The following is a 27,912-nucleotide window of genomic DNA, read 5'->3' as shown; positions in this document are numbered from 1 at the left end:
TCGTCCCTTGTGCGTCTCCATCCGCCCACTGCCTCATCACAGGCAGAGCGGCAGAGTAGTGCGGTAGCGTGTCTCTTTCGACACCAACCACAACAGCTGCTCAGTTTCATGTCCATGACGGCTGCTGAGCTGCGGAGCTCCTCCATCGATGCTCACCACCTGATGTGACATTTCCATCGCACTCGTCGGCAAATTTAGAAGCAATGAGGGGCATAGTGGAGCTTTTGCACTACGTGGGACTTTACCTTCAACTTAACGCGGCGCTCTCTGTAGCACACGGTGAGCTGGATAATCATTTATCTGGAAATGGTAAGTTTGAATTCTTTTTAAGATTTGCATGTCAAATATGCACCGTTGATTGGGAGTGAGATGGTTTGGCTGTGGTGATTTTGATTTTCAGTCGTATTATTCTCAATTTAAATAGTGTTTGATGAAATTCATTTACCATGAATAATAGAAGTAATGCAGTATTCAGAATTGATTAGTGTTGGGGAACCTTTGGTCTGTGGGCCATATCAAGCCACAAATGCATTTTGAACTGGTCAGCCATCTAATTTTACAGAGAAACCGTACAGAAGGTTAAACATTTTTTTGGTTAAAAATCGTTTATTATTTAGCTTGACCTTTGCGGGACTTTATACAAATAAATTAATAAAAAGTAACCTGTTGGCCAAGAAACATACAGGACAATTGTGTACAGCTATTTTGGCTAAAATCCAATGGGAAAAAAATAACGAGATGATTGCTATGATGATTGCTAAATCAAAACTGTATAACAATTTTATTTTCACTTCTTTACAGATAAACATAACCCATACTTAACAACATAGAATGAACACTTTAAGCTATGATGATGGAATTTCATTGCATTTCTTTCGACCTTTAACGTATGGAAACACTTCTTTAATGTCGTCCTAATCACCCACACATGCAAGGTGATGATGTCATGGAGTGAATTTATTGATTAAGAGATCATTCACTTCACTCATATACTGATGAGGCAGCATCAGATGCTTACAATTTAATATTCATGTGTTTCTTTGTTTTTATGTTGAAATGGGCACAAAAATATACATAACTCCAACACTAATTGTTAGAGCACATTGTCTTGTGATTGAGGCTTTTATCAATAAGATGTTTTTGTGGTGATAAACTCCCATATAAAAGATGTGGGGAAAAGAATTTAAAAGAATATTAGACTTTTCAGTAGCTGCTTGAACAATTACAATTTTACATTTTAATAATTGTAACCAATGCCTCAAAGTGTATCCTGTATTAGTGTGACCCTTTTTATAACCACTTTCACTTTCCTTCTTATGTTAGCCCAGTAACTATTAATGAGTGCTGAGTGCAGGGGCTCCAAATAGATTAACTGTGGTAGGCAGGTTAGAAAATCAATTAGGCACATTTCTTCCTTTGGGAGTTAATTATAATTGACTGTGTTCTCACTCTTGTGGGGTTTCAAACTCACCACAAGCTACTCTTTTGAATATTGGAAAAAATAAAATTACTTTTTTTTTTTTTTTTAAATAAATCACTAAAGCAGTGGAGTTTTCATGCAGAGGCTGAAAGCGCCGCTCTCTGGAGTGCTTGTTAGATCCAGGCCAGACCCATTTGTTTCAGATAAATGCATCCGTCTGAGTACCGTTCAGCTCCCGCAGCCCAGTTTCCACTTGCGCTCAAGTGGAACTCAAATTGCCTCCCAACACGAAACTTATTGGTGCTTTGTGAAAATTAATCAGCAGGATGAGTTGGCCAGTATCGGCAGGAGGGGGTGTACAAAGAAGCATTTGGTGGTGTTTGCTCAAACACAATGTAATGATGGTCTTGGTCTCAGACTCAGTTTGTTGAATTTGCTTTGGGAGTGGAGGAAAGTGCAGAGTTGGTAGTCTTTGGCAGCATTTATCCATTTATCCCTTGTGAGCGTATCACTAACAGAGTGTACCGCTTCATTAGTGCCTGCAATCCTCTGTCAGGCCTCAGCTTGGTGTCATCTTAATTAGGATGACACTTTGCATTGCGGTCTCATTTAATGATGCTGGGACCGTGCAGGCGGCTTGGAAGCATATTGCACAATCATGCCGGGAATGGTGAGTGCTTACCCATGCTTTATAAATACACAAACAATGAAGGCTTGGCTGTTGTATTAAAATGCGAGAACCTTATCCAAGTTTCACATTTTAGTCATAGAAGAAACACATCACTGATTAAACAGAAAATTCAATGTCCATAGTTCGCACCATTTTGACCATTTTTGAGCAGTCGTGATCACTGTGACAATTTTGTAGTTGGTTTCCTGGTCTAAAGTGCCGCATGCCATCACTAAGTATTGTCACAATTCAGATAGGGACACTCCTGTCAGATTCCATGTTATTCCTTTGGGGAAAAAAAAAAAAATGCAGTGGCAGTGACCGCGAATGCAGCCGGCCCGAGCCCCCACAAGGGACAGTCTAAAACGCATATTGTTACAAAAAAAACAAAAAAACTTAATGTAAATTAATGTCTTAAAACCATGATCAATTGTCACCAAAACTGATGCACACCTCTCCGTTCATGTCCACTTTATCCTATAAAATATAAAAATTACCACCTCAATATTTTGGATTTTATGGTCTTTCAGCTGTTCTTCATGTGTTTGTTGAAAAAAAAAAAACACATTTACATCACTTAATGTTTGAAAATAGCGAATGATCGTCACCAAAATATATGTACACATCATGCTACTCCGAAAATATTAAAGTGATTGTCCAAATATTTTAGATTTTATGGGCATTGTTACACTGTTTCCTCTTCATTTGCGCTTATAAAAAAAGAAAAAAAAAGAAGAAAAAAAAGAAGAAAATACCGTCACCTATTATGCCTTTTGTAAGCGATTTTAAGTTATATAATTTGAAACCAGAGAGCTGAATTACACTCACAGGACACATTATTGGTACACCAGCTCTATCAAAAGAAACCAAAGGCCATTGCAAACAAAATACCTCAATTTGCCAGTTCTAAGTTACATTTTCAGTAAGGATACGTAAACTCTTTATCAGGGAAAAAAATAAATAAATCACATTTGGTAACCGAGCCCATAAGGAAAGAACCCATATTTAGTAATTAACTAGTTGAAATGGACACTGCATGAAGGCATACCAATGAACTTGAGTGACTAGAACCCTGTAATTCCCCAACCAATTACAAAATATGGTTAATGGTAAGCATAAAAAGGTTGCATTTAGTAAACATAATAATTCTTCATTTATCCCCAGAGTGGAAGTTTTGAGAAAAAGCACTGGCAGCCGTGTGATTCAAACCCACGCCTCAGAAGAAACTGGAGTCTTGATTCCGCACCTTGGACCATTCAGCCACATTACCTCCATTTGTAAGGATTCTTGTAATGTAAAAAAAGAGATAGGGGGGTCTTCCAAATGTGTTACTTGGGAGCCAATTGTAGCAAAGCCTTTACACAGTGCACCAAACCTCAGTTGCAGAGTCCAACTGTCATTCATTGCAGTAGCCACCCAGATAGCAAAATGTGGTTGAATCAACGTTGAAATATAGTTCGGCTTAAGTGTTGAATCTACGTTGAGATCTAACGTTTAAATTATACAGAAAGCGCAAGGTTGATAAAATGTTGAGTCAACGTTTGCTTTCCAACCATATATCACTCAATATCAATGTCGTTTCAACCATAATCTAAATGAGAATCTACATGCATCTTTGGTTGATTTTACATTGAATTCTAACGTTTAAATTAAACAGAAAGCGCAGGGTTGATAAAATGTTGAGTCAACGTTTGCTTTCCAACCATATATCACTCAATATCAATGTCGTTTCAACCATAATCTAAATGAGAATCTACATGCATCTTTGGTTGATTTTACATTGAATTCTAACGTTTAAATTAAACAGAAAGCGCAGGGTTGATAAAATGTTGAGTCAACGTTTGCTTTTCAACCATAAATCACACAATATCAATGTCGTTTCAACCATCATCTAAATCAGAATCTACATGTATCTTTGGTTGATTTTACATTGAATTCTAACATTTAAATTATACAGAAAGTGCAAGGTTGATAAAATGTTGAGTCAACGTTTGCTTTGTAACCATATATCACACAATATCAACGTCGTTTCAACTATCATCTAAATCAGAACCTACATGCATTTTTATAGTGAATTAATGTGAGGAATAAATGTTTTAAGTTAATCATCATTTACATCTAAATGTACATTATTATTATTACTATTATCATGCAGATTAATATAGAACTACTTTTTTAAACTAACAAAAAATATTGGGTTAGTCCACTAGAAAAAAAAAAGTTACCGTATGTTTTTCACCTAGTGTTTCTGCAGATGTCTTACAACTTACTTGGATGTATTATTAGCTTGTTGATTTCCTTAACCATACTTCCTCATATGTATGAAAATCTTAGGACAGAAAATATGTTTAATATTCAAACATTTATTAGAAATCAAAACACAGTACTTTGTAACTGAATTCTGGGGAGAATGGAGGCAAAGAAAATAACACCCGTTTGGTTTCTGCCTCAAATAATGTTTGTTTTTATTGTATTATTCTTTTTCTTGACAAAGGAATGAAATAAACATGAAATGAACTGTAGGAACATCAGTGTATAAAGCGGTAACCATTTCACTTTGACTGTACGTCAGTCCATAAAAAGACACTAAATTTGACTTGCGTTCGCAGTTGCGTCCAAGGCACTAGCATTGCTTGGGATGCCACCGTTACACTCATGAGCAAAACACAGCCAATGCTTAACAGTAACACCAAAGTCCTGCTGAGTCAGTGTACGGTCAAGCTGTCGAGCAGCAACTGAAAGACAAGATTACAAAAGAGAAGAGAGTTAGTATCCAATACAATTTATTGTTTTAGAAAAAAAGCTGTTCTGTTGTTACAGTAACTATCAGTAAGTATTAAGTAACACTTTTTTGTTGAATTTGACAATGTTGGTAAATACATGCGATGTCAATATAAAAACCACTGCAGATTTATTTTAGTTAATTAGGACAATTACAGAATGTTGAATGTGCAATGTAACTAGCTACTAGCATGAAAGTGTGTCGTGTATAGTTATGTACATTGTTTATTTTATTTTCTAGTTTTACTACGACTTAAAGAGGGTAATGGTCAGAGGCCATTGTTCAAATTAATAGCACAAAAGGAAAATGAAGTCTGGTTATTTGGAACGTCGTTAACTCGCTGTCTAGCTGGTGAAATTTAGAAGCTTCGGAGCGAGGACAGCATAAAGATGAAAAGGTAAGGGGAGTAGCGGTGAAGAAAAAAAAAATACTGATTTTTACTGAGCTAAAGAAAATAATGTTGACATAATTTATTAGAAATGATTTACTTGTTTTGATAGCCACTGCTGTTGCAGGCAAACCTCGTGTTCCAATAAAATATTTTGCAAATATATCGAGTTGCGTATGCCTAAGCCAGGTCATGCTGCACCTCCACAAATAATGGTGCGACTAAATCCTGTGCTGTGCGAGCAACCAAAAATGTTACTCGCACCAGTGCTAGTAGTGGAAAAGTTAGTGTAGAGCCCTGGCCTGATGGAGTCCATCTTGACTGCAATATATTAATGAAAAGACAAAGATACATATACTAATTGCTGTTTTTGTGAAGTATCAATGATGTTTTTTTTTTTTTTCATTGATTTCGGAATTGACCATTCTCTAATTAATAGATAAATAATGTCTATGTGGAGCCGCACTTTTAAAATGTGTCTTTTCTTAGTGTTTTTTTTTTAAAGCTTTTTCTGGGAATTTTCAGTCATTCAAAAATATTTTTGGACAATTCAAAACAATTTTTCAGTTATACAAAAATGTTTTCGGAGAGTCAAACCCTTATTACGAGGTTTCGGGTATTGGAAGGATTCTGACTCCATACCCCAGGTGGAGTGATTTTACACAACAAAAGAAAGCAGCTCAGAACATTCTGCTCAAAAACAACTCTGTGTTGTAATAAGTAGTTTACATAGGCGATAACTCACCAAACATACAGTCTTGCATCACCGTCTCCTTGAATGCCTTCTTGCCAATGCAACACTTGTCTTGCTTCCCTGCCCAGTTGTATTCATTTAACAGCTCAGGGCATTTGTCATCACAGTTGCCATCATCTGTCTGATTAGGTTGTCCGAATTGGTGCCTTCAACGACAGCCAGGTGATTAATCTATGAGAGACGACATTATTATTATTATTAATTTAATTTTTTGCACTCAACTTTTGTTGATAGAATTATCCCGATGCCTGAAGATTTTACTTTTAAGTAAATTACATAACCTTTACTAAATTTTGCAATATTCATATACATCACCCCCTCTCCACCCCCCAGATGACTAACTAAATAACTAAATGACTAAAACTGAAAATAAAAATAATACATTTGTATTTCATTTTTGAATTGTGTATTTTTCATCCGTTTTTACTTTCACTTTTAGTAATTTACTTATTTATTTAGTCATTTATTTATTTAGGCATTTATTTATTTTGAATTTTGGCAGTTTTGGTCCTCCATAATTATGCCTTACAAATTGGTAAAAAAATAAAAATAAAATAAAAAAAGTGTGCTAAGATTTATGATGATTTGGTTCTACAACAGTGACCTTTGAAAAACTTACCAACTACGAATACAGTATTTCCCTTTCTTCCGGTTGGTCCCCAAGCACCGCAAAAAGGGTTGCCTGAAACAAACAGAAGACCCTGTTCAACATTTTTTTTCACAATGTGATTGTGTTCTTTCATAATCATAGTAGTTATTATTACTCACAAGTTAAATTAACAATGGGTCTAGGTACCTGTTGTAGAGCTGCAATTGTGTTTGTAGTCTTGAAAAAGTGAGTTGTGCACCTAAACAATATCAACAACACAGCATGTAAGTTTCAAACTTACTGTACAAGTCAGCAATGTGTTACCGCAATAATATCATCACAATCATGTAGTACAGTGCGCAGAATCATTTACCTGTCTTGCGCTACTCCTCAGAATGGATTTTGTGGACAGAACATTTTGAAGAAACACTCAGAGCCTGAAACCTGAGCACAACCGATATTCTATTAATTATTATGTTATCTTATATTATGAATTCTGAAAACATACCAACATTACCTTAAAAAAATTTGCACTTTGCCCTCTTCCTCCTTATAGGTAAGACAGACCTCTGCATGTTCTCCTTCCCCATTAAACCTGTGCCAAGTTATATTCTCTGTCACTAATTTCAACATTTGGATGTGGTGAAAGGTAGTTCACCTAAGCTTTCTTCAGATTCTTAGAAATGAATATTTTGAGTGTTTGTTCACTTGTTTACTTACCAAAGAGGTTCACCAAGCTCTGGCCAAGGTACAACATGCCTTCTTAGTTTGAATAAGTAGTAAATTACTAATTAGCCATCTGGTTTCGAAGACGCTGGCACCACCTGTACGCCATGTGACTCGTCAAAACAGCACAAGTAACCTGTACATCAACAGACAACAAATGATATTAAAAGCAACAAAGTACAACATTTACACCTTTGTTTTATTACAGTGTGAAAAAAATGTGTTCATTATAGGCTCAATAATTAGTAATTACTAAAAAATACTTTTACTTCCCTCAACAAATAAATATCCAGAAGCATGATTCGACTAGATTTCGTGATGAATTAAGTTATATACAGAAGTTAAACAAATTACAGATAAACCTTACATTACTATACAAGTGGACTTAAATGTACTTTAAAAACTAAACCTAAAAGAAAACGCTATTCAATGTTCTATCTTCAACTGTTAAACCAGCCTGTTAAAAACGACTGAAAAAAAGATACATTCTTCATGTAAACGCTCCTGTAGCGCTTCAGTGCAGTTCGTTAGCTTACTAGCATATCAGCAACATAGCACACAGATAGGCTTGTAGTAACTCCCATTGTTAAGAGGCCGTCGGAATTAGCAACTTAGCTTCAACGTTTAGGATCATTCGAAACAATTTCTTCACTAAAACCACCTCTAAAGACCAATATGCTTAGCGACCCAACTGACAATGGACATGGTGATACATATTTGTTTTATTTAATGTAACTTTTACCGACCTGAAACACAGAACGTCGACGTTTGGATTCCCGCTCTTAGCACGGCTGTCGGCAATTTGAAATTCTTCTTCTTCTACGCTGTGTATGACTGTGTGTGTCAGTCTGGTTAGTAGCATGTCCCGCCATCTAGTGGCGTACTGTGGAACAGCGATCCAATAACGTTAGAAAGTACAGTAGATATTTAAATCAACTCGATGAAATTAAAATTGTATGAGATATATAATAGATTTTTAAAACATAACCTGGGAAATGTGTGTAACGCATAAGTCATTCCTCTTTTGTATTTTTTTAATATAATATTATGCACACAATGTACATATCACACGTACAGCACTATAAAAAATACATAATTCAAGCTCTGCATATTTTACAATACAAGCTGAATATTATCCCAGAACAATGTAATATTTGGTGCTAGTGATAATTTGGTACCTTTTTATATGATTATACTCGCAGAGTTGCGTCTCAATAAAATAGCTTCATTACAATATTGCCCCCTAAAAGCTTTACCTCTGAATCAGATTTCTACTAAATGTAAATAATTATCTCTTTCATATGAATATTCATAGTTGTTTTTATTTTAGAATTGTTAGACTTAAAGTTTATGCGTTGCAGGTTGAAACAAAACTGGTCAGATAAAATGAGATTTTCTCTGATCAGCCAGTGAGTGCACCTAACTAAATATTATGGCATTGAAACTATTAACGGGAAAATTTAGATAACCACACACGCACGCACGCACACACCAATGTCTGTGAAGTCAATTCAGTAGTTGTGTCAATATGAAGCCATAAAATATCAAATGTAAAACATAGGAAAATTAAATACTTACCCTTGAATCGCTCCAAAGAAATGGTGAACGCACGTTCGAAGAACTTCTCTCTGGAAGCTTCATGAAAGTTCGTTCACAGAATTCACACACAAACTTTGATTGTTTGACCAGAAACATATTGAAATGTCTGTGTGATGATGTATTAAAATTCTTCTTAACATCTGTTATGCAAATAAGTATGTGTAAAAAAATGTGTGTAGAAAAAATAAATAAATCTGAAACTGCATTTAAGAGTGGGACAAGACTGGCTATACATATGTGGCCCAGAGTTGTAAATTGATAGCTGGGCCAGATGCGTCACACAGCAACTGGCCCACATCCTGTTTGCCAGAGTCAAGCCAGTGCCACCTTTGCTGCTCCTGGGCCATGTTCGGCCCACATGCCTTATGCCAGTGTCGACTGAATGCCACCTGTGCCGGACTTATGCCGGATGTGGGCACATATTTTTGATGACTGGGCTGAAATGCACAAACTAGAAACTCTAACGTGTACAGTTTATTTGGTGGAAATGCCAGGTGTTTCGAGTACATTCAAATAATTTAGAAGTTTTGCAAATACAGTGTTCCCTCGTTTTCCGCTGGGGTTAGGTACCAAAAAATACCCGCAATAAATGAAATCCGCAAAGTAGTTAGCTTTATGTTTTATATTTATTATAAATGTTTAAAGACTCTAACACCCCCCACCCACCAACCTGTCCCCAAAATACTTCCCCTCCCCCTCTCCTAGTCAGTTTCTCAGCTGAAGGAAAAAAAGGAGAAGGGCAAACATAGATTCAACGTTAATTAAACATTGACCTTTCAAACGTTTTAATTCAACCAAAATACAACGTTGATTCAATGTTATCTTTTAAACACAAACTTCAATGTTAACATAATGCTGTTGAATCAATGTTGATTGACCAATCAATCTTCAACCGTAACCAAAAATCATCCATTTTAACCCTAATTCAACGTTGAATAAACATCTTTTGCTATCTGGGCAGCTGAGGTTTCATTGGAATATGACCTCAAACTTGTTTTGGCGCTCACTTCCACATTAGCAAATAACTAAAGTCGCCCTTGAGGCAAAAAAGCCTTAAGATTTAGACAGGTGGACCTAGGGAGTGCTGCAGGTCAACAGATTAGAGTGCGTAAATACTTGACTCCCCCCAGACACTGATAAAACGATCATGTCATGGCCACACACACTCATTCACTCAGTCTAAGGCTGAAGGAATCCAAGGCTCAAAATAAGCAGTTGCGCATCACAGTTTGCAGGTGAAAATTTGCATTTTGCCATACATATAAACTCATTAAATTGCAAAACTGAGAACACAGAGACAACTGTGTAAAGAAAGTAGAAGAAGGGGAAGAACCACTAAGACAGTCCAGAAAGCTTCGCTGTGCTCACATCACAAATCAGAGTAGTCGGAGGTTGGGAGAAATTCAACTGCTACAGAATCAGCGAGCTAGCAAAAGCTTTAACTGGCTACTCGTGCACCTAAACGTGTTGTGGAGTCGCTCCTAAATCGGTTATCGGTCGTGGCACAGAATAAACTACATATATGACAAGTGTCATACTCACAAAGGGATGATGAGAAAAGACGCAAAAGCTATGTTAAATGCTACGCTAACCTAAGCTTGACACAGCTATAGGGGTGGGAATCTTTGACTGTCTCACGATTCGATTCGATTCTGATTTTTGGGTCTGCGATTCGATTCAGAATCGATTTTCGTTTCAAATTGATTTGATTGACAATGATTTCTGTTTCATTTTATAGATGAGCAAATAATTGTCATGATCTACTCCAGTCTAACCCGGTAATGCTAATTTAGCGCGCTACTCGCGGCACTTTTCTCCCTCAAAAGAACATTCATGCGAAACACTTCAGGAATGTATACAGAGAAGCATCTTAACAATACTCACCAGCATATGCTCTTCCTACGCTGCAAAAAAAGCTTTTTATCTATTTATTTTATACAACTTTTATTAGCATAACTTCATCGAGACTTTTTCATTCTACTACAACAACAACAACAAATGTTCAACATGAATAAATTGTTCCCAGTACACAAACAAGGGAAAGACAGTATAAAATAATTTAAATAAAATCGACATTAGGACATTTAAAATTGAAAACTTAAAGCAGAGAATATCCAACATTGAACAGGAAAATAAATACAACCACATAATTTCTCCCTGCCATCCAGTAATGTTTACATAAATGTAGCACTATTAAAATATACAATAAACTGATAACAGTAACATTCAATTCTCAAAAATATGAATGAGTCCTCAAAAAGGGTTAGTTAGTATAACAATCAATGGTTCTTACAAACACTTTCAACCCTGCTGGTCTGTTTTTATTTTGTTTGTTTTTGTTTTATTAAACAATATCTGACAAAAGACACAACGTGTTTCTGTTGCGAATCTACGTTGATAATATCTTCAGCTACCGTAAAGGCAAACCACCTCATTTTGGGCACACCATTTCAGCTCGATATGTTCGAGCGACTCGATCAGTGCTGCACTCAATTGTACTCCAAACCATAATGAGCATCTCTTGATGGTCGTGCACAATCTCCGACGGAGCGTAACGTTACTATTCATTTCTAGGGAGTTCAGCACGGGTAGGAGTTGTCAACAAGGCATTAATACATGTTCTCACACACCGCGAGGAAGCGGAAATAGCCCCCGTGTGTTGCGTCCCCAGGGCTATGAAGAATTCATCCCGCAGGTCTGGACGATCTGCAGCAACAGGCAGACAGCTGCTCCTCTCTTAGTTCATGATTTTTACCTTCCACCTTGAATGGAGGCTGAAGGGCTCAAAGCATCCAGTTATTTCCCCAAGGAGCTCGCTGTCTGTTTACGCTGCTGCTGAATCTGAACCTAATGCAACGTTATTGAGTTTCTGGCAAATTCCCACATGACTTATTTTTGTTGATCACTATGTAATGTTGTGTTTCCCCTCGTGCCATTAGGGGCTTTGAGCAATCTTAGTGCAGGAAACTCCTGTCACTATAAGCCAGAGTGATCAAATGTTTTCATAAGAGAATCAGTGGTGGGTGACAGTAAGTGAAGTCGTAGCTCTGCATACATCTTGGCAACATCTTCATATCATGTCTTCATTATTTTATTAGCTTTGGGTGAACATGTTCAAAGAGTCTTCATTTAACAGCTGACCCTTATTTGCACGCGTACATACAATAAAGCTTTTAAACGAGAGGGTTAAATACCTGTAAGAAGTTTCTTTATTACACAATCTTTATTCAACTTTCATTTGAACCTTACCTGATTATTAAAGCCATTCATCAAATTAAGGAAATAACGCCTCCCAGAGGGATTCTGTCCACGGGTTATTTACGCTCACCTTGGGGAAAGTTACAGTGTTCGCTCACGTCCTGGTCTCCACACAGTCCGTTTTTTTCTTTTCTTTTCAATTCTTCTCCTCTATGCCCCACAGGCATGACGGAAATGGAGCCATTAAGTTAATGATCCTTATTTTACCAGCTGGCTCTGTGAGGTGGCACCTTTGCACATGACAAATGTTGCCATTTAACTTCAAGATGCATTTGTACAATTATTCCAGCAATTCCAGCAGTGCCTTTTTTCAGATGACGTTTTAAGGCAGAGGGCCACAATAGGCAGATGCCTAAGAACAGATTCCTTTTAATATGGAGACTAAATTGATGAACACTGTTAATTTAACCAGCAAAATTGAAATTGATCTACAGTGCTGTTATTTGAACCTACCCTGATTACGACATGGCAGTGTCTCTGATCATAACAGCTTCGAAGGAATGCAGACCAATCACATCTCTAATGCAACTCAGCCACACAAACAGATTTTCCACTGCTGCTTTGGTTGTGATGCAAGTACTGTAACTGTAATTTTCAATGATCAGTAAATAAGAATGTTTATAATGGAGTGTTTGGTCCAAATGTATTGTAAGCATTCTTATTTAGTTCATAAGGGTGGCATGGTGGCTGGCTTGTTGACATGCCTCACTTACATTTAAGAGGTTGCGAGTAACTTCAAATCCAAGACTTGTCAACTATTTCTAATAAATAGTCAAGCAAGTTTGATCATTTTAATATGGACCAACTACTTGAAATAGTTGTTTTGCTTCATCTTAAGGTGCCATATGGACAAAAGTGGTATTGTTATGTCTGAAGGAAGACCACATTTGCTATGAGGACAAGCGCATTGCTTTTTTTTTAAATTTATATTATTTTTTTTTAGCTCACACAAGTGAGTGAAATCCAGGGCAATGTTGATACTTGAGTGTAATTTCATCCGGGTAGCTTCCCTTTTCCATTTTTCGTTTTTGTCTCGTCAGACAAAACTTTTCAGTTGTTTTGCATCTGCCAGGAAAGCAGTAATCGTGCATCGACATTCAAAGTGATTTCCGTCTTTGTAACGAATGGGGAAAGGGGGAAGTGACGTATGTCATAAACGATTCAGCACATTTTTAGTTTTTTTTTTGCGGCAGTGTTCCTACCATCCTCCTCAAAGTTGCTTAGTGCCAGTAAAAATATACCGACTCCCTCAGGCCATGGCAAAGGTACCATTCAACTCGTTTTAAGTTGTTTCTTCGGAAGAGTTATGAAGATTTATTATTAAGGTTGAAAAGTTCTTTAGTGTTACTTTAATTTCCTTTCATACAGTCTCAAATAACATCACCCCCCATCGCCCCCCAGAAAAATACAAATGTTTTTTGCTCGTCGTTTAAGAAAAAATAGTCACTAGAGCAAGAAAAGGCTCTAATTTGGCAACACAAATTAGCCCTAACTGTTGTCACTATGCACTGTTGCGCTGGCCTTGGTTGTCATGGTAACAAAAGCCTATTCAGCATCTGCATGAGACAAGACCAACTCACCCCCAAAAAACTGCACGATTTCAACCTGAGTGTGACAAGTATATAGTAGTTCTACTGTAACTGTTTATCACTTGTGTATTTTTTTTAAAATCTGCCTTTGAAAACAGTGTGAAAAAGCATGCAAGCTTACACACAAACAATCACACAAAACACACACACTTATATCTTGTCCGTGCTGATGTGTCCTCTTTAATTAAGTCCTCTTGAAAAATCTCAAAGGACCAAGAAGAAGAATCGGTGGATTTACCCCCATGCTGTCACTCAGTCTGATTTATCAAACTCATTTTGCTTCTGGCCTGAAGAGAAAAATATTTGATTGGGAGTTATCGCCCTTGGGCATTAGTGTGTGTTCAACTGTGTATACATTTATATGTTCTAGCGCTTTCCTCTCCCTTTTTCATTTTTAATGAGTCTTTGGTGGCAAGCAAGCAGCCTCCTCTCAGGTCCTTGCGGTCTCTTCGCTCTGTCAGAGTTCAATATGCAGTGCAGTGAAAAATGCCACAGAGGATCACTTTAAAAATGCATGTTGTGGCCGCGCATCATGAAACAATCATTCCCCGCCTCTGCGAGAACAGGCTTGTGGCAAGTATAATATATGCTTAAAAAGGTTGATGGTATGACATTTGTCATAAATGTCAACGAGTGAGCCCTGAGATAGCAAGAAACAAAAGTCTACTCTGATATATTCTTCCTCAGTAAAGGCAGGGATCCGCTCCACTTCTGGAAACTCAGTGCAAGATTTCATGATGGTGGTAGCTAAGGGAAGACAGATACGTAGAAAATTTGATGATTAGATTGCAGCAAGCACCGACCCGATAAAGACCTAATCGGACTGCAATCACGACGCTGTTGTCTGTAGACAGATTGATCGATTCTGTGTGGGACGGAAGGTGTACACCAAATGTACCTGCCACGAGGGAGGAAACCGTTCAGGGACATCAGAACAATTCGTCTGCTTTAAATGACATAGCCAGAGGCAGTTAGGGCAGCAAAGCCTTTACTACGGAATTTTTCATTCAACAATATTCCCGTTTGACCTCATGTACCAAATTGCAAGAGAACTGCACGTGGACACACTGGAGACAACCCTACTAATACAAAAGGAAGTAGAATAATTAATAATAGTAGAAATAAGCAAAAATAGATATTATGAACAAACCTCTAAATTGACACCACTTTTTTTTACCCATCAGGAGAAGCTGTAATTGTCTCAGGTTAACTGCTAAAATCACTTTTGAATGCCTTTGCTAATCCAAACACTATAATTATTTCAGTTTTACACTGGCCCTGTTACCCCAAGAATTATACAAAATTCTGTTGAAAAAAAAGAAAAGAAAAATAATAATCTGGCCTACATATAAACATTAGCCTGTAAGAAAATCTAGCAAAAATTAACTTTAAACCAGCAATATGAGCTTCCTAATTAAAGACGAGAAAACAAGACTTGCCAGGCATCTAGCAAGAATTTATATTTTTTAAAACGTCAGATTTTGATATTTTTGTTTCTGTATGATCCGACAGTAGTAGGCCTACATGAGTAAAATCATCTGCCTTTTATTCATCAATACTAATTTTTCTGAGACCAACATGCCGCCATGATAAACAATCAATCAGAGACCTCTCACGTTACCTCCTCACCTCAGACTCTCTCATTACATTAACATCCAAACAACAACAACAACAAAAACGATAAAATGAAACAGAAGGACCTCAGGTAGCTTAGAGATTTCATAATAGGGTGACCAGGTGTCCTGTGGCACTCTCAATTTTGTGCCTTGGGTCTTGAGTTACGGTGGATTTTGCCAACCCCATTGTTTTGCCCAGATGTTACACAGGTTCTGTCAATAACAGTTGTCATAGCGATTCATACGATCAACCCATTAAAAGGTAATTTAACTGGTAAATTCCTTCCTATTTACTTTTAGAACCATTTGCATTTTCATTCCCATCCTGCCCAATAGCAGGCGTGGTTTCTTCATACTGAAACTAGAACTACTTCCTGCTTTTGTGTCTAAGAATCATGGGAAATTAGGTCCTGCTATCCTAATATTGCGGTCACCGGTTTTGAACCCAACGCAAGCTTTCTCGCAGCATATTTTGTTACAACGTGGGACCGGTGTGAGGTAAGAAGCACAGCCTGCTTTGAATAGCTGCCGGGACCGAGCAAAACAGGTTGGATAATGATGAGCGCTTTGACCTTTTTAACTGTCAATCAAGATACCATAACTGTCAACCAAGAGAGCATTAGCTAAAGTAATGACACAACATGATTACCCCCACCCCCAACCTGAAGATTGACTAGTGATTACATTTGTTGAGAATTTTTGTAGTGTCCCCATTTTTGGTTTTGTAAATCTGGTAGACTTAGCAAAATGTCTGCTGGACAGGTACGTTTAATATTTATTTTTGATTTCTAAAAGATTGCAAATTCCAAAATCTTAAAACTGATAACATTTAGGACTAGTAACAGTAATTACGAGCAACTGGAGCAAGACATTCTAGCAACGTAGCAGCTATGGCTAACATAGGCTTGTTTACATTGCTAATGCTAGCTTAAAGGTGGTTTCAAGGATATTTTTGTGGCTGCGTCTTCCGGGTGGATCATCTTAACGATTGTTTCGCATCCCGTCAATCAATATGCGTAACGACGTCATGCATGCTCGTTCCTAGCCGCACATGCGTCCTTTAAGTGTTTGTAGCATGTAGCTAGCTTCATGTAGTGAGGTTCAGATTTGGCCATTCATCGTTGTAGCTCCACCGAGCTAACCACGTACTTTGAAAATAGCTGAGAGCCGCAAGAGGACATCCGTATGAAGCGAGGCCGGCTGCAGAGACTGATGAAGATGATGATGAAGATGAGCTCCAACGTTAGCGACATATTTGAGAGGCGTTTAAATTCCCCCAGACGAGCAGGAGAGCTGGTAGGATGGTCTTCCGCATGCGCAGTTTTTTAAACGTGACAAACATATTTGGCTTCCACTTTTCGAGAACATCATTGAATCCACCTTTAATTTAGTCTTTTTTTTTTTAAATTTTGTTGAAGCTTGATATGCGTGAAATCTTGTCAGTTATTATAGCAGCCAATGTGGGGACTGACTCAACATTGTCATCCATTTTCACTTCCCCTAGGTGTCAGGTTTCCCTATTATGCATTCTATAAATATGTTTGTATGAAGTGTACATGCATACGTGCTTGTGAGGGTTTGTCGAGGGATGTCCCTTCCTCACATCCTGCCTCAGTCCTTTCTGATATTGCAACTCAAATCAAACATACTACAGTTCAGTGGTGTTATAGTGAATTGGTGTGCATTCCAATTGATATGATTGCCAAATACTGAAAGCCTGTATCAGGGAGTGATATACTATCCAGGATGCAGAACACATGACAGTGCCACTGGGCAATGCACCAGCAGACATATTCAACAATTCTGACAGTGCGAGGCGGAATCTCTGAACGCCAGACGTCAGAGATCCAACACACGTGCAGTTTGGCCACTCAGAGAGGCTGGCAGAGAGGAGTGGAGCTGAATTCAAAGGGGGGAGAAGAGGGCATTCTATCAGAATGGAAATAATGTTGGAACAAAGATCGAATGGGGAGATAATAAGACAATAAAATTGGAATAGAAAGCAATGCGCTTTCAAAAAGAAAGAAGAACAAATTGGAGAAAAAGATAGAGAATCTGAAAATTGCCAAGATTTAGGCTACAGTGCTTTGCAAAAGTATTCACCCCTTGGCTTTTTGCCTATTTTGTTACATTACAATCTCTAATTCTGTTGACTGAACTCTATCTATCATATTACTGTCGATCATATCGGCTATGATCATTTCCACACATTTGTTCTATTATTAAAGTGGTTGTGTAGCAGTTATTGTCAGTTGAATTAAATCATGCATTAAAAAAAATCCACAACTTGAATCCACAAAATGTATGTCTTATCTCCCTGCAAACAAATGTCACTGATGCAAAGAGTTAAAATGTAGGCTACGTTTAATCAAAGTTCAAAAATACATCACAGGCAAACTAAACCTTTCATATTTGCTGTTTGTCTTAAATGTTCCACCTAAATTTTTGAAACTGAAATGTGAAAGGGTGTGTGTACGTGTGTGCATGCCTGTCCATGGCCTCTTACTGGGATTATGCTAAAAAATGTATAAAGTAATGTCAGTTCAGTTAAATGCTTGCAAAATGTAATTAAGCCTCATGAGTTGCACTTTAAACAGCTGAACCAGGCATCAAAAGAAAATAAAACAACAGTTTGGAGGCAGCTGCAAGTGCAACCGGCTCAATGGTATTTTTCCAGTAGTTAGTTTGGTTAAATAAACAATGTATAATATTTTATTTCAAATTGCCATCTTCACCAAGATTCTGACAGTTAAAAATGTTTCAAGCATCACCATGGTAACCACCACCCTGACAAGCACATTCTTTCCCATTGCAACGGTAGTTACTGGCATCATCACGGTCATATTCACTTATAGAGGATAAGATTTAAATCCATGTAAACACAACTATTACTTCAGCTAGTGGTTCCTAACCACTTTGTTGCAATTAGACTTTAATGAAATATTAAATCATATAATCTAATTTCTTCTAAGCGCTCCAAAAATTATTAGCTGCAAGATATTTTTTATTTTTATTTTTTGCATTTTTATGAACTTCCCATGGCCATTATCAATGTCAACTAGCAAATTAAGACTGAATAAACAACACCTGTGACCAAGTGGTTAGCACGTCCGCCTCCCAGTGCTGAGGACGCAAGTTCGAGTCCAGGCTTCGGCCTTCCTGGGTGGACTTTGCATGTTCTCCCCGTGCCTGCGTGGGTCTTCTCCGGGTACTCCGGTCTCCTCCCACATTCCAAAGACATCAATCAATCCCCAATTGATTCCACAAATTAAAAAAATTTAAAATATTAATGAGCAATAAACAAATAGTAGTCCAAATCTTGATTTGCTGGTTGTAAGGGACCCTGCCAGAACATCACAGCTTCTTTCAAAATTGACTGAAAATTGACAAAATGTTTTATATAATGTATACTGTATAACGTGCTTTTGTTTACATGCTGGATCATTGTTTTGTCCCTGTTGATCATTCATAGTATATTTTAATTTGTGTGTGTGTGTTTTTTCTCATGTGACTGGTATTCCCTTAAGATTCTTTTTTTTTTTTTTTTTTTTTTTTTTTTTATATTGTTGTTCGACGGTGTTTGTGTGGGACCTAACATTGCTGTCGGCTATCTTAACTCTTCACGCAACACTCACGTCAGTTCACCTCTACCGCGTCTCCCCTCCTGACAAATGAGACCACTGGCAGGCCGTGAGTTGCACTGAATCAAGGACATGACTTTACAGGGTCGGGAAGTTCTAGCGATACCAAATCCCTTGTCAAGGCTTTTCCATTATCGGACTTGTGTTTGGAATTTGTGGGCATCCCGGGATAAGCTCGTCACAGACACTCTGAGGTCTTTGCACTCAGGAGTGGTAGTGCATATCATGAAAGCGAGAACTTTCATGTTGAGAGTGAAAATGCAAGGCCAATTGCTGTATTTAAGCTATTGATAATGCCATCATTCTAGTAAGAGCTCATGCTGCAGCAGATCGATAAAGCTGCCCTTCACAAAGCTTTTGAAGGTGAAATTGTTTTTGGGGTGGCATTAGCTTATCCGAACCCTGCTATGACAAAGAGAAAACGTAACTAGTTGCTTCATCCTGACTACTGTTGAGGTGCCCTTGAGCAAAGAAAGATATAGGACTACTGGATATTCACTTAAGCAATTACAATGCACATCATAATAAACTATAAACACAATCAACCTTTTGAGAAAGGCCATCACCTCTGCAGCAATGGTCTCTCTGAATAACAATTTCTGATTGTCAATCTTTGGATCGCTCTCCCAGCTCTATTCACAGAGGTGCCCCACGACATCACGACGCAGAGTGGAGAGGATGTGGAGATGGCGTGTTCCTTCCGCGGGGCGGGTTCTCCTTCTTCCCTGGAGATCCAGTGGTGGTACACCAAGGAGCACCGGAACGGGCCCAAGAAGCCTGCACAGATCACAAATGATGTAAGCAGTCAGGCACTTACTAAAGTGATGTGGTTTACTTTAGTTTAAGCTATTTTTTCCCCATATGATCAATTATAACTGAGAAATATTATATTCCAAGTCCAATCACACACAGACCATGATGTAGCCTCTGTTACATTTGAACATTCTTAAGTGTCATACACTGTTGTGTCAGCCATTTTGTGCCGAGCAGCCTTGACAGTCCAAAGGATGACAATTTGGCTAGAGAAACTACAATGGAAATACTGAAATGGAGTAATAATTTATAGTAATAATGACACAGCATTCGACATTAAATACAATTTTATATCCTCGTTATGTGTACATGTCAAGATTATTTGTGAAGTATAAATGGTTCATATTAAATCAATATGAAGCATATTAAGTTGTGAGTCAAAATAAATCCTTCTGAAAGCAGATTGTGTTGCCACACACCGCATACACAAAGGTTAGCTCACTTTTGAGTGCATATTCATATTCAAAGTGTCTTTTATGTTTAGCAGTATTGTACTGAGCAGCCAAGACAGATTGCCGTTGCCACATCTATTTCCAATTCAGTGGTCGTCTTATTAGTTCTGAAGTTTTTGGAGCATATTTTTTCCTGAAAGTTTCCGCTGTAATAATGCATTTGTTTATGGATGCTTTCAAGGATGACCTGAACGGAGAACAAGATTTATAGATCATCCATTATTTACAGTTTCAGTAGCAGCCGGGCCATGTAATGTCTGTTCAATTTTCTGTGAGGGCCAATCGGTGATGGATGGTTCCAATTTTAACACTAACGAAGGTACCGAACTTGCTAGATTTTGTGGGGCAGTAAAAATACGGTGGAAGAACACAGGGCCATAAAATGATATCAATAGTCGAAAGAGGACCTCACGGGTTCATTTCACCAACCATAATTAGGTTTGCTTAGTCAGCAGTTTTGGACAGACTATAGATCCTGTATGAATGAAGAATTTTATGATGATGTATACTGGTCACTATCCATGTTATACACTGACACTAAGACACCCAAAGAGTGAGTGGCAATTTGAAAGCACGCACGGATTTTTTTTTTTTTCACTCACTCACTCACTCACTCACTCACAGTAGCTTACATGTGTGAATTCTGCGATTGGCTGGAGGGGTGTAAACACTGTCTTTCCACAGAAACGGCCCCCTGTTTACAAACCAAACACAAAATGGCAAAATACAGGCTGGGGGTGTGGGGGTTTAGGACAAAATCACCCCCACACGTTATGAAAAGCCCATATCTATAAATTGAGAAGTAGTTTGTTTGTTTAAATCCTGTATTTAAAAAGTGCATTTTCCTGAGTGAAACGGGCAGACTGGCCCTTTAAGAACAGAATTTGCATGTAGACTAGTCTTTGATTGGGCCAAATGTCTTGGACTAAGCCTAAAGCTTACTATGAGACAACCCAATGTTATCTACCATAAATCCCCCTGTCACAGAAATGAGTGGATAATACTGTACCTAATTGGATGTTGCCAGCACTGGAGGAACAGGTTGACTCCCTCCCAGGATGGGGCAACTTACACTCTCTTGAGGCGCCTTGAGACACTGTAATTGGCACTGAAAAATAAATAGCTTTTGAAAATGTCTATGTCATGCATAATTCATACCAATGCCCAACAGTAAGGCATCTGTGCAATCGCTCACATATTTTCCAGAGCTCAGAGATGGGTCGCTGTTGAGGAAGACCTTGTGCAATATAGGAATGCATAAGAGATTAGGGAAAATCATACATACAGATCAGATAGCGTTAAAAACAACAACATAATAATCTAGGGGAATAACAATCTGAGGAATAGTGATGGGATTTGTGCTTCTTGTTAGAAAAGTGGCTCTTTCAGATCACAAACGGCTCTTCAGATTTTTTGATGATTAAATTTGTTTTATTGACAAAAAAAAATATGTAAAATTATGCGTCCTTTGCGAAAATGTGCTTGTGTTTATTATAAAATTATGCCACTATTTAAACATGCAATAATAATATGAAGTACAAAAAAAATAAAATAAATGTAACTTTTTTTTTCAAATAAACTCATTTAAAGCTGCTGACCGCAGAAAATCAAATAATTATGAATCGGTGCTGACACATGTTGACGAAAAATGAAACTGCACGCACCCTTCTTCACATACACAACGCGTACGGGCAGGAAATTCAAACCCGAATCCAGTCTGAAAACTACTGGCCATTGTCTTGCAAGAGTTCCCATTGTGAACATCTAAGGTGTTAATCAATAATTAGATGTTTCAGTCATAAATGGTTAAATAAAAAAAGCTATTGTAAAGATATTTTTGGCCAAATTGTTACAGAGAGCAGCTTTAAAGTGAAACAGGACAGCAACAAAATATTCATGCATTATTAAAAATTTGTCTGAATTTGGTCATGTGATGTTCGCATGCTGAGCTGTGATTGGTCATTTATCTGAGCCCTGAGCAAATGTGATGTCATTTTCAGTCAACCACAAGTGATCCCTGTGATCGATAAAAACGGGTGGCTGTTGCTTCTTAATTTATCTTACATAAACACAATATTAATCAGGTACCATGTTTAGATTAATGGGGCCGCATAGAACATCTTCATTTTTTATTTATTTTCTTCACTTCCCCTTGAACTATTCCTTACCAGTGTTTTTGTTGTTTGCAGGTTGTTCCTCTGGAGGAGACGTTGAAAGATGCCACTAAAATTAGTGTAAGTACAAAACCACGTTTCCCTCAAGTGGCACCTTTCAGTTCACCTCCACAAATTGTTTGGAACAATAAATCCTGATGTGTCTAGTTTCCACCAAAGGGTCTGTTAAGCCTATATCCCACGAGGTTACGAGCGTTTGTATGTATTTGTGAAAGTAGCGAATGTTGATTTCTCATCAGGGTTCATTCAAGGAAATTTCATTGCGACCAGAAAACACATTAAAACATTTGGTGGACATCTGGAGAACATTAAGCAAACATTGCGATCTTGAATGGACCCTGACAAGAAAGCAACATTTGCTACCTATAATTGTCGAGTGCTTTGTATTTACTTGTAAAGGTGTTTCTAATTTAATGTATGTCATAATGCATCAACCTTAATTGTTAAATCAACGCATCAACACATGAAAAGGTTGACCATTTTAATTAAAAATAACTTACTTTAACCTCCAGGACTGATTAACGGCAAAGTAAATGATGTTTTTTTTTATCTCTTGGTTCCCATTTTAAATCAATCAACGTCGCTACTAGCTTCATCCTAGCTAGTGCTAAGCTAGTTCATTTCACAGGTTAGCAAATTTCCTTTTGTTTGTTGTTAGCATGGTCTTAGCCAGCCAACAGTGAACCATTAGCTGGCCAAATATTCCCATAGCTACTTGCGAAACTCAAATGAACAGCGTGCATTATAGCTTTCATGCATGTGAGGACTAACGAAAATATGCTACGACCTGTTCTGACTCAAACGGGGAAAATTGTTATTTGGTGTTAGTTTTCAAGGGACAATTTGCGACTCAATTCGAGTCACCACCCATTCTGAGACTGAATCAGCGGCACCATTGCTAATTGAGGTACTCAACTCTCCATTTTTCCGTTTGCTTTCACTCAGTCGACAAATCGCCAGTAACAATGGCAAAAACAAGTCTGTGAGTTAAAACTTCAGTCTTTCATAAATAAATCCAAATGTTTGTGTGCCTCTTAGGTAGTGAAAGTGGCCGGCAGCAACATTTCACACAAGCTGCGCCTTTCTAGCGTCAAGGCATCAGATGAGGGCACCTACGAGTGTCGCGTCATTGACTTCAGCGGATCCGTGACGCAGCGCCATCACGTTCGGGCCTACCTTCACGTGGAGCCTACTCAAGGCTCCGACGGCCATGTCCACGGATCACGGCAACGGTCGGAGCAGCGGGCCAGCCAGCACAGGAGAGAGGAAGATGAAAAGGAGATGAGGTCACGACATTACTGACTGCACTGCTCTGTCGAGAAAGGAATCTGTTTCTTAAGTGTGCATGTTCATGACTGAACGGGAAAAGGTGATTGTGAGGTGAGGCAGTTCACATCTGGCCTCTTTGTACGCCATATTTGCTGCATACTAGATTACAGTGTCAAGCACATTTTAATTGACGCCCTGTTCCATACATTTGCTTTGTTTTAAATGTGAAATTATAGATTTTTATGGGTAGAACCTTTGCAGCCATTTTTTTTTTTGTTAAAAGATGATGACTAGCACTGAAAAAGCCAAGCCATACAGTTTTGTTTAATGTTTAATGCAAAAATGTACAATTAATCCCCAAATAAAAATAAACATCCATCAATTTTTCTCAAAATGGATGGCTGGATTGACTAATGTGGGGGGGAAAAAAAACATAAAATAATACAATGGCTCATTATCATTGGCTGCAAGGTCTTTTGAAACGTTAGCACTTTTGTTTAGTTTAAAAAAAAATAGTTTAACGTGTGCCTTTCATCAACAATATATTGTCTGCCTTGTAATTGTTGTTCTCTTCATTTTCATAACATTTTGTCCACCACAATACAGTAAAACAGTTGTGTCAACCTTTATGCCTTTTGTTACGTGTCTTTCTCCACACATTGCAGACTGACTCACCTGAGCATGTTTCTTTTAGAAAATAACCTGGGTGACCAATTAAATATTTTACTTTTGCTTAGTTTCACACGCTCAACATGTTTACTAATTATATGTGGGCAGTAGAGGGCACTGCTGCCACATAAAATAATATATAGATATCATAGATATTTATTTGTCAATACAGTACACATTAAATTCCTATATTGTGTAGGCTATTCGCAATATAAAAGTAATAATAAATTGTGTTATGCTCTGTTCCAATGATAACAAATTTAATATTGATGTAATTGAAACCTATAGAGCAAGTGGAGTTAAAGTGTAGCTGTCAAAGTTTAAAAAACAAAAAAAACAAAAAAAAAAACAGGTTAAATCAAATATTCTGGAAAGTAAACTCAAAAAGATTCAAAACTAGTCTTTATTTGTGATGTCTTAACATCGTGTGCTTTTTTGTGCATGTGTAATACACACATTGTAAAATGTGATGAAAACCAAACAACTAAAAATGAGCAATGCAACATAGGAAATGGTCTGGCTGAACAATTACATACAGTACATACATTGATTACATTAAAATGTAAAATCACTTATCTCACGCAAATGCGCAACACGGCATTCATGAATTCCCACAATGCCTTGCAAACACCACTTTCAGCCAGGAACAAATTCATTCATTCCGTTTGTTTTGAATTTACAACAATGTGCAAGTCAAGTTGGAGTCACAGAATGACTTGCATTCTTTCTAAATTGCACTTCATTCTTAGTTACTTTAAATGTGAAAAAAAAATAAAATATATATATATATATATATATATATATATATATATATACTACTGCATCTTTATGACTGAAGAAAAATGTGAACACTTATTGAAAAGGGTAATTGTGGCACTTTTAAAGCATGCCAATCGTCTTCACTGTTTGCATTTATATTTTAAAGAAATACGTTTAAAATGATGTGCCATTTTACATATAAATATGTTATCACAGGCAAAGTTATTTTTAGGTCACATTACACTTTTTGCCTCTGAATTAACCCCTTCAGACCTGCTTTTTTTTCTGCTGGAATTTTTTTTTCTTCTGATTTTGACTCTCTCTTTTTTTTTTTCTTTTTTTTTTCCACATTAGAATGGAAAAAAAATTGAGGTTATGTCATGTTTTTATTTGTTATTATGGGCGCCAGGATAGTATGGCTGCAATGTGTTGTAAATTTATCAAGCTTATATGTAACATTTTTAAAATTAACATCATGCAAGTCAACTTGCAATTCTGATTGGATAGCTATGATCCAATCAGAAGTGTTGACATCATCCAAATTATGCCTTTTTATTGGTTTAGACACACAAATATGTCATGTCCACTGCAATCATCTATGGGCCCGAAGGGGCTAAAAAAAAAAGAAAAAAAAAAGACATTTACATGGCTACATTTTCGATATAAAGCAAAATAAAGTTTCATGGTGAAGACTTCACATTCCTCTTGTCTTACGACCACTAATTGTGGTCAGCACAACGTGATTATTTTCCAATGATGACGTTTTTGTAGCCTTTGACGTGACACAACTTGCTGCTGTCAAAATCGACCACCAGCTTTCTCAGTCCACTGTGGGTGGGAGTGAAATACATTTTCACCTTGGCGTCTTCCCCAGGTCCCACTGTGGTGCTCAGCCTGTGGATCAAAGTAAATATTAGTGTCAAGCAATCTCACAGGCCTCCGATAAACTAAATATTTACATGACAAATCACCATTTATACTATAATCACGGCATTTAGAGCTTTTTAAACAGACAAGAGCGCAATAATGTTTAAACTGCTCAGGCTTTAAGCATTGATAAGAGAAAACATGGACAATTTAACTCTAATCTTAAGCCAATGAGGAAGCAAATCTGTGTTTAGCTCCAGTATTGATTAAGATCAAAGTTAACATCCATCCATCTTTTCAGTGGGGGAAAGTAATGAAGTACAAAAAAAATCAAAAAACACTTTGGACATATTTGTCCAAACAGTCATTATTACTTGACAGTACTAGCTACACGATGAATGTGAGTTACTGATACTGTAGTGAATACAAAAACATAATGGAGCTATAAAACCTCTCCGAGATGACCCTTCCTCCAGTCAGGTTGGCCCCTTCCATGCTGAAGCAGCAGTTCTCCAAGGGCTCCGGCAGAGGATTTTTTAGAGTGATTTCGGCTGCCAGTTTTCGATTCTCCTTGGGTTCACCCAGGATCTGCAAAAGACAACATTGAAAGAGCTCATTGTGAGTGCAGTCAAAACGTGCTTCCTCATCACCACAGATTATATTACGACACTCACTCGGACTTGAATTTCAGGATTGTCCAGCACAATGTTTCTCACTGCCAGCGTTGCTTCCCGGGTGGTGTAATCGAACAGGAGAGCTGCCAGACGGATCATGTTGTCCTCAGTGAGCTGACTGCCATATTTCGAATAGTTGAGCCGTAGTGGAACCTTCCTGGCTGGAAGAAAAAAATACAATATACTGTTAGGGAAAAGCTGATATTTTATTAAAAACAAACAATAAATAAATAATAACAATTATATTATATATATATATATATATATGTATATAAAAGTGTTTCAAATTGTTGAAATTCAAAATATCAGTTAAAATATCAGTTTAAATTTTTGTTTATTTTTTAGCCATCCATCCATTATCTGTCGCTTATATGTATTTATTATTATCCATCCATCCATCCATTTTTTGAACCGCTTGCTCCTCACAAGGGTCGCGGGGGGTGCTGGAGCCTATTATTTATTATTATATTATTATTATTATTATTATATGTTATTCAATTAAATAACAAAGTATATAAATAATAAAGCTGATAATAAATAATAAATGTGTTATTATTATTATTATTATTATTATTATTATTAGTATTATTATTATTATTATTATTATCATCATCATTAGTATTATTTTTTTTAATCAAATATAATAATAATAATAATAATAATAATAATAATAATAATAATAATAATAATAATAATAATAATAATAATGTACCCTGCCTACTGCCCAAAGCCAGCTCGGATAGGCTCCTGTACCCCCCCGACCCTTGTGAGGAATAAGCGGTCACGAAGATGGATGGATTATTATTATTATTATTATTATTATTATTATTATTATTATTATTATTATTATTAGTAGTAGTAGTAGTAGTAGTAGTATCATCATTAGTATTATTATTATTTAATCAAATAATCTAAAAAAAAATAATAATAAAAATAATAGATAATGATAGATAGATAATGGATGGATGGATGGATGGATGGATGGATGGATGGATGGACGGACGGACAGATAGATAGATGGACGGATGCTAAACAAACAAAAAAATACATACTGAAATTTTGACTGCGCATTAGATCATGTAGGAGTCTTTTCAATTCCATTTTCAATCGCAAGGCTTGCTCACCTCCCCCAGGTGACAGCTCCACATTGAGCAAATCTTTGAAGCCGCAGTTCCCTCCCTGAAAGCCATTATAGGACACGGC

At 37.2% G+C, this 27,912-nt stretch overlaps 2 protein-coding genes and 1 long non-coding RNA gene across 3 annotated transcripts in view; 1 reads left to right on the top strand and 2 right to left on the bottom strand.

Annotated features, from left to right (window-relative positions):
- Nucleotides 1–28: 28 nt before the first annotated feature.
- vstm2lb (V-set and transmembrane domain containing 2 like b) lies at nucleotides 29–24,327 on the top strand. The gene is made up of 4 exons (XM_077529811.1): nucleotides 29–309; nucleotides 19,663–19,829; nucleotides 22,487–22,531; nucleotides 23,510–24,327. Exons 1-4 carry the CDS (start codon nucleotides 204–206, stop codon nucleotides 23,771–23,773), a joined length of 582 nt encoding a protein of 193 aa, XP_077385937.1. The 5' UTR covers nucleotides 29–203; the 3' UTR covers nucleotides 23,774–24,327.
- LOC144023814 (uncharacterized) lies at nucleotides 4,526–8,587 on the bottom strand. Its single transcript, XR_013284610.1, has 8 exons — nucleotides 8,076–8,587; nucleotides 7,324–7,465; nucleotides 7,121–7,198; nucleotides 6,977–7,047; nucleotides 6,811–6,862; nucleotides 6,634–6,696; nucleotides 6,006–6,185; nucleotides 4,526–4,825 (listed from the first exon to the last, which is right to left on the bottom strand). It is a non-coding gene; the product is annotated as an uncharacterized LOC144023814 (long non-coding RNA).
- A 467-nt stretch (nucleotides 24,328–24,794) lies between the features above and the next one.
- Nucleotides 24,795–27,912, bottom strand: part of tgm2b (transglutaminase 2b) — a 10,990-nt gene continuing 7,872 nt past the window's right edge. Inside the window, exons 10-13 of the mRNA XM_077529411.1 lie at nucleotides 27,834–27,912; nucleotides 26,710–26,870; nucleotides 26,487–26,623; nucleotides 24,795–26,062 (exon numbers count right to left, since the gene is read on the bottom strand). The exon at nucleotides 27,834–27,912 is cut by the window's right edge and continues 197 nt beyond it. Of these exons, the coding sequence (XP_077385537.1) occupies nucleotides 25,912–26,062; nucleotides 26,487–26,623; nucleotides 26,710–26,870; nucleotides 27,834–27,912 (528 nt within the window). The 3' untranslated portion in view covers nucleotides 24,795–25,911. The remainder of the gene's footprint in view (nucleotides 26,063–26,486; nucleotides 26,624–26,709; nucleotides 26,871–27,833) is intronic.

This window comes from Festucalex cinctus, chromosome 8 (assembly GCF_051991245.1).
Source record: "Festucalex cinctus isolate MCC-2025b chromosome 8, RoL_Fcin_1.0, whole genome shotgun sequence".
Taxonomy (NCBI): Eukaryota; Metazoa; Chordata; class Actinopteri; order Syngnathiformes; family Syngnathidae; genus Festucalex; species Festucalex cinctus.
The sequence above is the reverse complement of the archived record's forward strand: the minus strand, read 5'-3'. Positions and strand labels throughout refer to the sequence as shown.

Bases quoted from the DNA above. Each gene is read 5' to 3' on its own strand.
- vstm2lb (XM_077529811.1), top strand. From the start codon at position 204: ATGAGGGGCATAGTGGAGCTTTTGCACTACGTGGGACTTTACCTTCAA. The intron at 310-19,662 runs GTAAGTTTGAAT...TCGCTCTCCCAG, and splicing joins TAATCATTTATCTGGAAATG to CTCTATTCACAGAGGTGCCC. The intron at 22,532-23,509 runs GTAAGTACAAAA...TGTGCCTCTTAG, and splicing joins AAGATGCCACTAAAATTAGT to GTAGTGAAAGTGGCCGGCAG.